The sequence below is a fragment of the Oncorhynchus mykiss genome, chromosome 28 (genome assembly GCF_057628025.1).
Source record: "Oncorhynchus mykiss isolate SJ-2025 chromosome 28, ASM5762802v1, whole genome shotgun sequence".
Taxonomy (NCBI): Eukaryota; Metazoa; Chordata; class Actinopteri; order Salmoniformes; family Salmonidae; genus Oncorhynchus; species Oncorhynchus mykiss.
Window position 1 is genome coordinate 31223372 of NC_143049.1, and position 9129 is coordinate 31232500.

The 9129-nt window shown below is 45.3% G+C and overlaps 1 protein-coding gene across 6 annotated transcripts in view; it reads left to right on the forward strand.

Moving 5' to 3' along the window:
* Window positions 1-398: 398 nt before the first annotated feature.
* The window catches only part of LOC110508915 (dipeptidyl peptidase 9), a 22435-nt gene continuing 13704 nt past the window's right edge, over window positions 399-9129 (forward strand). Inside the window, exons 1-12 of one of the 6 annotated variants that reach the window (XM_036967136.2) lie at window positions 399-772; window positions 2822-2912; window positions 3114-3352; window positions 3509-3621; window positions 5509-5682; window positions 6071-6242; window positions 6372-6482; window positions 6738-6866; window positions 7450-7511; window positions 7628-7728; window positions 8072-8249; window positions 8677-8836. In XM_036967136.2, coding sequence (XP_036823031.1) covers window positions 2857-2912; window positions 3114-3352; window positions 3509-3621; window positions 5509-5682; window positions 6071-6242; window positions 6372-6482; window positions 6738-6866; window positions 7450-7511; window positions 7628-7728; window positions 8072-8249; window positions 8677-8836 — 1495 coding nt within the window. In that variant the 5' untranslated portion in view covers window positions 399-772; window positions 2822-2856. Of the gene's footprint in view, window positions 773-1470; window positions 1848-2821; window positions 2913-3113; window positions 3353-3508; window positions 3622-5508; window positions 5683-6070; window positions 6243-6371; window positions 6483-6737; window positions 6867-7449; window positions 7512-7627; window positions 7729-8071; window positions 8250-8676; window positions 8837-9129 lie in introns of those variants that run through there. The other 5 variants (XM_036967138.2, XM_036967137.2, XM_090225044.1 and 2 more) reach the window with 5 other exon arrangements.

Sequence of the window (9129 nt, forward strand, 5' to 3'; positions counted from 1 at the left end):
GACACTGAATTAATTTCGTTTTCAAGGTCTGGGTACATATGTGCCAATGTGTTAACATTTTGGGGGGGTATTTAAAATAAATAATCCGTTTACTGGCAGTATGGTATGTTTCACGTGTCTCAACACGTTGCGTAAATTTGCATATACATGACTACCACAAGGGTAAGCTCATATGTGAGCATCTATCACGTTTATTCAGAGAAAATTACTGCCAAACAGTCACGTGTAATAAACGTACAAACATCCTAGATTGCTTCGCCACCTGAATCGTGAATGTCTAGTAAACTGACATTTCATTAAAGCAATTAAGACTTGACAGTAATTGATATTGTTAATTGAACATTGCATCTACTGTTTTGGTTGAGGGGGGTTTATGGACTGACTGCATATTTTCCAATGCAATAATCTTGAATCATTTACAGTTTTGGCAACCTTTCCTGTCAGTACATGTTTACAGTATGTGTACAATTCTTTATATTCATAAATTGCCTCGTATCAAACACTAATTTCTGGTTAGGATTAATCAATGCGCAACCGCTAGCGCAGCATCATCCTTGCGAACACAGCCGAAGAGGAGCGGTGCGGCCCTGTAAAAGCGCCGAAGCATTATCCCCGGGTTAGAAGGTTCCTGGGTGTTCTCCTTCGTGATCTACGTTTATGTCTGCCTACATTCTGGGCCATGGACACAACCTTTAGCAGTAATAATATTAGTTTTTTAATACCTACCTAGTAAAGCAAATAATCGTTTGGAAAATAAGAAGTGGCTGGATTGGTAAGTATACGCTTCTGAACTCGATTCTGATAGTCGACTCCAGTGACAGGCTTGCAAAGGACCCAGCTAGCTCATAGTGGCCAAGCTGGTATACCCGACAACTGTCACGAGAGAGCTGTCATGTTAGTGTATCCTAGCTGGCAAACGTTGAGGTAATATGTAGTTAGATTGCCGCAATGTAACACTTACGCTATATTAGATATACAATTAAGCTAATCACGACACGGTTGCCAACTTGTACGGTTAGCTAGCTAAACTATATCCAGCTACAGTTGTGACCCCTTGATGAGAACAAAGATAGCTATGTCGTACCGGTACGGTCATTCAATTATTTCCCCTATCCCTGGTTTCCTTTCCCAATTATTTCTAGCTACCAACCTATCTGATATTTATAATGGTGGAGTATCAGTTCATTTTATCATCAAAGGTTATGAATGGAATAGAACATGTCAGTGACTTAGATTAGTCTGTAGGCAACGTGTGGATGACAAAAACGAGTTTGTCAGCTATCACTTCCTGCTTTCCAGACGCAGAAGTGATACTTCTTCATACCTTTTCTGTATGGTGCAGTTTAGGCCTTCCAACCCCCCCACTACTGATCAAAAATAGAAATGTAACGTGTTGGTTTCATGAGCTGAAATAAAATGCGAAGTGTTTCATACACACAAAAAGCTTATTTCTCTCAAATTTGTTTACAGCCAAAGTGGACAGTTGTCAAGATAATCTATCCCCCTGACAGGTGTGGCATATGAAGAAGCTGATTAAACAGTGCGATCATTACACGGATTGATCTTGTGCTGGGGACAATAAAAGGCCATTCTAAAATGTGCAGTTTTATAACACAACGTCACAGATATCTCCAAGTTTTGAGGGAGGGTGCAATTGGCATGCTGACTGCAGGAATTTCCACCAGAGCTGTTGCCAGAGAATTTCATGTCAATTTCTCTACCAACGTCGTTTTAGAGAATTTGGTAGTACATCCAACCGGCCTCACACCCGCTGACCACGTGTATGGCATCGTTTGGGAGAGCAGTTTGCTGATGTCAACATTGGGAACAGAGTGTCCATGGTGGAGGTAGAGTTATGGTATAGGCAGGCATAAGCTACAGACAACAAACAATTGCATTTTATCGTTGGCAATTTCAATGCACAGAGATACCGTGACGAGTGGCCCATTTCTTTTAAAGTATCTGTGACCAACAGATGCATATAGATGAGAGCCAAATTCATTTTTTGTTTAAATTGACAGATTTTCTCATATAAATTGTAACTCAGTAAAATCTTTGAAATTGTTGCTTTTATATTTCTGTTCAGTATAGAGCTATGACCAATTTGCATCTTCACCCTAGTCTCCCAGAGGGCTGTTTTGGAGCTATTGTCATAATGTTTACACACCCATCCACTCCTTCTGGAGCTTCAGTGTGACATTGTAAAGGCCAGGTTGAAGGGTCACGGCCCATAGGTTTGTTTGGACAATGGGCACCGAGCAGGCTATTGGTGATCAGATTCCCTTTAAATCCAGTGCTTGAATGTTTTCTTCACATCATCTGAAAGCAAATGAGTTCTCTGAAATTCCACCAACACAAAGAACGTCAATGGGGTCCTTGGCAACCGCCTTTACGCCTGCCCACTCCATACAGAGGGCAAACTTTGTTTTTACTGTCACTATGTTGGCTAAGGTTTCATGCATTCCTGTAGCATCAAACTATACAAGCAATGGGATGTGAACCATTCCTTATGCCTTTGCTATCTTCTATCACAGCTTAGATACATTTTAGTCCTTTAGCAGACACACTTATCCAGAGTGACTAGGGTTCCATGCCTTGCTCAAGGGCACATCAACAGCTTCTTCTCCTAGTCGGCTCAGGAATTCAAACCAGCAAACTTCCGGTTACTGGACCAACGCCCTTAACCACTAGGCTTTCTGCTGACCTAAATACCAAACCTTTACCGCATGCAGGATTGAATGAGAGAGATTTTATATGTAGGCGTTTTATTCAATGTATATATAAGATTGATTAACCCTTTTATTTGGACGTTTAACTTTAGATTGCAGACTCTGGTTGAGGCTTGTTGGCCAGTGAATGCATAGAGTGAAGAAGGTCAAACTTGGAGACAAAACAGAAGGTTACTGGAAAAGGTATGGTGTCCATGTGCGTTCCAATGACCTGTGTGTACCTTCTCTGCGGATAGGAGTGCTAGATAACCCATTTTATAGGCCAATACATGTGTGGCTGTCTGTCTGTGTGCGTTTCCATACTAGATACAAGTGCCATTGTTCGTGAGCATGTAGATGACCAGCGGGTTGTCTCTGTGTTTTTTTTTCTGTTCTCCCTCTCAGTTGTTTAGGAGGGAATATGACGGCGGTGGACGGGCTAACAGACAGCACAGAGGTGGTGGAGATGGAGGACGGTCCATCTCAGTTCTATGTGGAGAAGCACTCGTGGGGCGGCCTGCGTGACATCATCCACAGCAGCAGGAAGTACTCAGGAATGATCGCCAACAAAGCTCCCCATGACTTCCACTTTGTGCAGAAAAACGATGAGTCAGGCCCCCACTCCCATCGACTGTACTACCTCGGTGAGCCAAGGCCATCTGCCACTGATGATCGTCACACTGGCTTACTCAGTGCTTCATTGAGTTACTCACGTTTCTCAAGTTGCAACACTGTTTTGCAAGTTGTACCTTGGCCTCTTAACTCATTTTCACTTCCGACCGTCTCTCTCTATCGATCAGGAATGCCTTACGGAAGTAGAGAGAACTCATTGCTCTACTCGGAAATCCCCAAGAAGATCCGGAAAGAGGCCCTCTTGGTGTTGTCGTGGAAACAGATGCTGGATCACTTCCAGGTGAATACCCCTAGAGTTCTCTGTGCGTCACTGAAACCTAATGACCTCCGAACCTGGTGCCAAGGAAATCCTAATAAAATATGTTATAGTTATTATCCTCATAAGATTAAGATCTCAAGCTCTCTAACATTTTTTTTTTACCGTGGTTTGTCAAAAATTCACTGGAAATGTTCATAACAAGACCTGAAGCCAGGAGATGCGTAATAGGAAAGTGGAACGATCATTTCTCACGTATTCACAGACATTCATTCAGAGATACCCACAGTCTCCAGACAGCGACAATTAAATAACAGTTGAATAATCATTAAAGGTAGACTCCGTGAAATGACGCTGCCACGATCATCACCGCAGATATTGCGATGAGTGAGATGCAGACTTCGCTCGCACACAGTCACACACAGTATCTTCGCATGTGCATGGGTTCGCTTCACTCTCTCAGATAACAGGCACACACATGCATACTGACGCCACACATTTTAAACAATTTATACGAATTCACCAATCAAATTTACAAAAGAAGGATCCAAACATTTCAAAGGTCCCTGTATGGCCCTCCAGGGTACAGAAAGCACCTCCTTCTCCACACAGCTAGGCTGCCCACGACAGCTGAAACAGAGCAGTATCTCGTCAATTGCTTCGCCCTAGTTTTTGTCAGGCCCGCAATCTGGAGGCCACACCAAGTCTGTGTATGTGCCAAATATCAGCTCCACCAGCTTGCACCTCCACCCGAGTCTGTCCCAGCATGCCATGAGAGGCTGGTATTTAAAAAGCTTCTCAGCAAAGGTTTGCTCCATGTAGCCGCCCACTGAGCAGCCCACTTCCAAAATGAACGCCTCCCCCACAACAACAATATCTGGTGTATTTGGCCCACAGGAAATCACATCATCATCATCAACATCAAACCAGCTTCCTGTTACACAACAATGTTTATGCATGTGTGCTGTTGGTGAGACCACTTGTCTCACCTCTCTGGCTATCAGATCAACAGCGCCATCATGACTAGCAATGTACAAATCCTTGTATGAACAGCAGCCATTCACATGGGCAATGGACTCCATTACATTTGACTCATGTAGAATACAAAATGGGTCATGGTTTGCAGGGTACCAGAGTGCTATATTATATTTTGTTGGTACAACTTGCAGCCTCACCTTAACAGTAAAGGTGGGAATGTCCTTGCCAATGGCAGGATGGAATGGGAGACAGAGTGGTCAGCACAGTCCAGAGCAGCGAGTTTCTCCTGCAGCCTCAGGCCAGTCCAGCGTTGCAGTAGCTCCATCCGTCTGATACCAAGTAGTGTCGTCCTGGATGTAGGATGAGATGTTCCATCATGGGTGACAGAAGCCTCCACAAAGCTGCATCAGAGGCCGTCACTGGCTCAGTTTACATATCAGTCCGTCCGGTTGCTCAGGTCGTTGAGGTCCTGCCAGTCTCACCCGACTCCAAAGCCTGCAGCAGCACGAGTGTCCAATTTTCCATTGGCCTTCCTCCTGAAGCCCAAGAAGTTGTCCTCAGTGTCCCTGGCCAGTGGAACCTTCCTCCTCCACAGGTCCAGAAGGAGGGAGGCTCTGGCCAACTGTCACATCGTCACTGTTGAACACGTTCAACAAGTCAGTCAGTCTGGTAGCAATGTAAATGGACCAGTAAGTAAGCATTTCACTGTTAGTCTACACCTGTTGCCTACGAAGCATGTGACAAATACAATTTAATTTGATTTCAGGTACGGGACCAAAACAGCTGTGAAGTTTTTAGCCTCGCGCTTCAACGTTCTTAGTTGTTGCTGAAATTGACCCACTATGCTGTTTACTTTGTGCACCAACGTCATATCGCTGAGTCTACCTTTAAATCATTATGATGACAGCAAAATGACTTTCCCCTCACTACCAGGCCACGCCGCACCAGGGGGCCTATTCTCGGGAAGAGGAGCTCCTTCGGGAGCGGAAGCGCCTGGGAGCGTTTGGGATCACTTCCTATGACTACCACGCCCAGACCGGCCTGTTCCTCTTCCAGGCCAGCAACAGCCTCTTCTATTGTCAGGACGGGGGAAACAATGGCTTCATCGTGAGTCTTACCCCCCTTTATTCATTAAATGAACTTAGAAAGCCTTTCCTACATCTGCAATTGCCACTAAGTGAGTTACAGTAACTTTGATTAGTAGCTGCGTTATTGAATGTCATTTTAACATCCTATAGTTGATATGAGCATTGGTGCATGAACTGCACAGCACCCAACGCCACAGCGATGAATGGCTGTTGCTGTGTGTATGGTTGTCTTCAGGGTTGCATTCATTAAGGCACACTGTAGCAAACATTTTTTTTATCAATGGAAAACAAAACAAGCAGTTATATTGGACAAGATGAGGTCGTCGTCCCTGTTTGTCTGTTTTGTTCAGTTTAGTGCCTAATGAATACGACCCTGTACACTAAGAGTGTGTTTCCTGGTTTAAAAGCAGTCTGCGCCCATTAAGCCGGTGGAGATTAAGACACAGTGCTCAGGGACCCGCATGGACCCCAAGATCTCCCCAGGACAGCCCAACTTCATTGCTTTCATCAACAACAACGACCTGTGGCTGGCTAACCTCAAGTCTGGGGAGGAGAGGAGACTCACCTTCTGTCACAAAGGTCAGAAGGGTCAGGGACTTTTGGAAGTTTGTGTACTGTAGTTGTATGGAATTGTTTACACTCTCTATGCCATGTTGCTGACACTGCATGGATTTAATGAAATAAATGAATCTCCTCTCCATGGGTCAGGTCTGGATAATGTGAAGGAGGACCCCAAGTCTGCGGGCGTGGCCACGTTTGTGATACAGGAGGAGTTTGACCGCTTCACTGGCTACTGGTGGAGTCCCTCTGCCGTAGAGGGTGAGTAGGCACCTTCTGTCACGCCTTCCTTATGACTAGAGAAGGAACCATTTTCATGTGAGAAATTGGGCTCTTCCTTAATCAAACCGTCAGTCAGTCATGCTTTGATGAATGTCGTACAGGCTTTAACTTGCCCCAGACACACTGTCATCATGAAGCTGTGTCTGTTATGGATGCTAGCTGTTTCTGTATGCATTTTCAAGAGCATGTTATCAGTTCCGTCCGTCTGTCTAACCTGCTCTTCTCCTCTGTTAGACTCAGATGGGGGCAAAACTCTGTACCTGCTGTATGAAGAGGTGGATGAGACGGAGGTAGAGATCATTCATGTTCCCTCTCCAGCCTTGGAGGAGCGGAAGGCCGACGCCTACAGATACCCCCGCACAGGTGAGTCCCCCTGGCGCTGGTTGGGTCCCCCTGGCGCTGGTTGGGTCCCCCTGGCGCTGGTTGGGTCCCCCTGGCGCTGGTTGGGTCCCCCTGGCGCTGGTTGGGTCCCCCTGGCGCTGGTTGGGTCCCCCTGGCGCTGGTTGGGTCCCCCTGGCGCAGGTTGAGGCCTACTCGGGTAGGGTTGTATGTGGTTGTAGTGACACGTGTTTTGCCTGACGACTCAAACTGAATTCTTCCGCTGCTCTATGACTGCCATCATTGAAGTTGTTTATGGTTGCGTCAAAATGAGGGGTGTTGTAGAAAACAAGGCGCCGCTTTACCCACGCGTGTTCTGGCCCAACCCATCCATTTCTGGGACCAATCAGAACGTCAGGAATGTGTTTGTGTTCTAGAAATCGTTGGGGAGGTACTCAGATCCAGACTCATTGCAGAGAAGAAACTAACATCCGTTGTCTTGGTGTAGAGTTTGGCCGGAGCAAGGAGTTTGGGAAGCTAGGCAAATATACAGTATTAACAATGACCTAATGAATTCATTTCAAGAGTAGACCACTAGAATTAACAAAAATATATATTTTTTTTGTAGGCAGTAAAAATCCTCAAACCACCCTGAAACTGGCTGAGATAAAGACTGACATACAAGGAAAAGTAAGCTGCTTTTGACTGTTCTCCATTTATTCTCTTATTTTGCTCTTGCTGCTCACTGTAGTGTTTACAAGGAGACGTGTGTGTGTGTGTGTGTGTGTGTGTGTGTGTGTCTCCAGATCGTGAGCATTCAAGACAAGGAACTAGTTCTCCCCTTCACCACCCTGTTCCCTGGGACGGAGTACATCTCCCGCGCAGGATGGACGACTGATGGCAAATAGTGAGTGTTACGACATAATGTTTCCCCAGGAAACACTGCTTTTGACCTGTCTCTGATGCTATTTGGCTTACATTGGTGATGGTTAGGGCCGGGGGACGGGAAAAGTCATCCCCCAATTCCGCAGAAATCTTTTGGTTGATTAGTTGTTAGTTGATTAATTGCATCAGCTGTGCTAGTGTTGAGCTCCAACACAGGCCTGCATACTCTGTAGCGTTCTAGGACCTGGGTTGGTGTCCTCTGAGCTTGCGGAAAGGACAAGGCATTAGGGATGTTGGACCTGTCATTATTGTACTGTGCGTGTGATCCAGTCAGTGAGGGAATGTGTGTTTCGGTCTCCCCTAAGTGGTTGGGCAGTGCTGCTGGACCGCAGTCAGAGGAGGCTCCAGCTGGTGCTGCTGCCCCCGGCCCTCTTCATCCCCGTCACAGATGACCTGGCCCAGAGGCAGAAGAACCTGGAGGCCGTGCCCCATGACGTCCAGCCCTACATCGTCTACGAGGAGACCACCGACATCTGGATCAATGTGAGATGGGCAGGGCAGGGTAGGGATAATATGGAAAATGACTATGGGTTAGGGAAAGGAGGGGCACTGACTTGTCATTCCTCATTTTAAACTCTGGAGCCTCGGTCTTTCATCCATCTGTACCTTATGAGAGAATTGTAGTTACCAGATATGTGCTTAGTATTATGTAGAATTAATCGTCAGACTGTAGATTTGGCTATCAGTGCCCTCTCAAAAATAGAAGATTTAATGCTTCTTGGGAATTACTCTAATATTTAGCTGCATGTACAGTTTGGTTGTTGAATTCCTACTCATCTCACAGTCACTCTAGTGTAATAGTGATTTGAAAGGCTATATATTGACAGTGTGTATGTATGTTGACATATGTATTTGCATGGAAGAATCAGGCCACAACAAACTAACAACAATGTTTTTCTGTTGTCCACAGGTTCATGATATTTTCTATCCATTCGTTCAAACGTCAGAGGACGAGTTCTCTTTCATATGGGTGAATGAATCCAAAACGGGCTTCAGCCATCTGTACAAAATCACATCAGCATTGCAACCAGACTGCTACCAATGGTCAGGAAGCTACAAATACACAGAGGGTAATTCCGTTGCTGTCATTAACCAGGTTTTGCATAATAAAACCCACGTCGGGCCTGATGGAAAAAGCAAATTTGCTAAATCTCGGTCCCCCCAAAAATACACTTCACAAGGCGGGATAAGTTTATTGGTTAAATAGATTGTGACAATTGCGGTTGAGACACAGTTATGAGCAACCTTTGATATAATAGCCAGTAAGAGTCACGTGATGATATGCCTACTACCACAGACAAGACAAGACAAAACCAGTTATGATGAACTTTATGCAAATGTAGAATAAATATAGAGCAGTGGT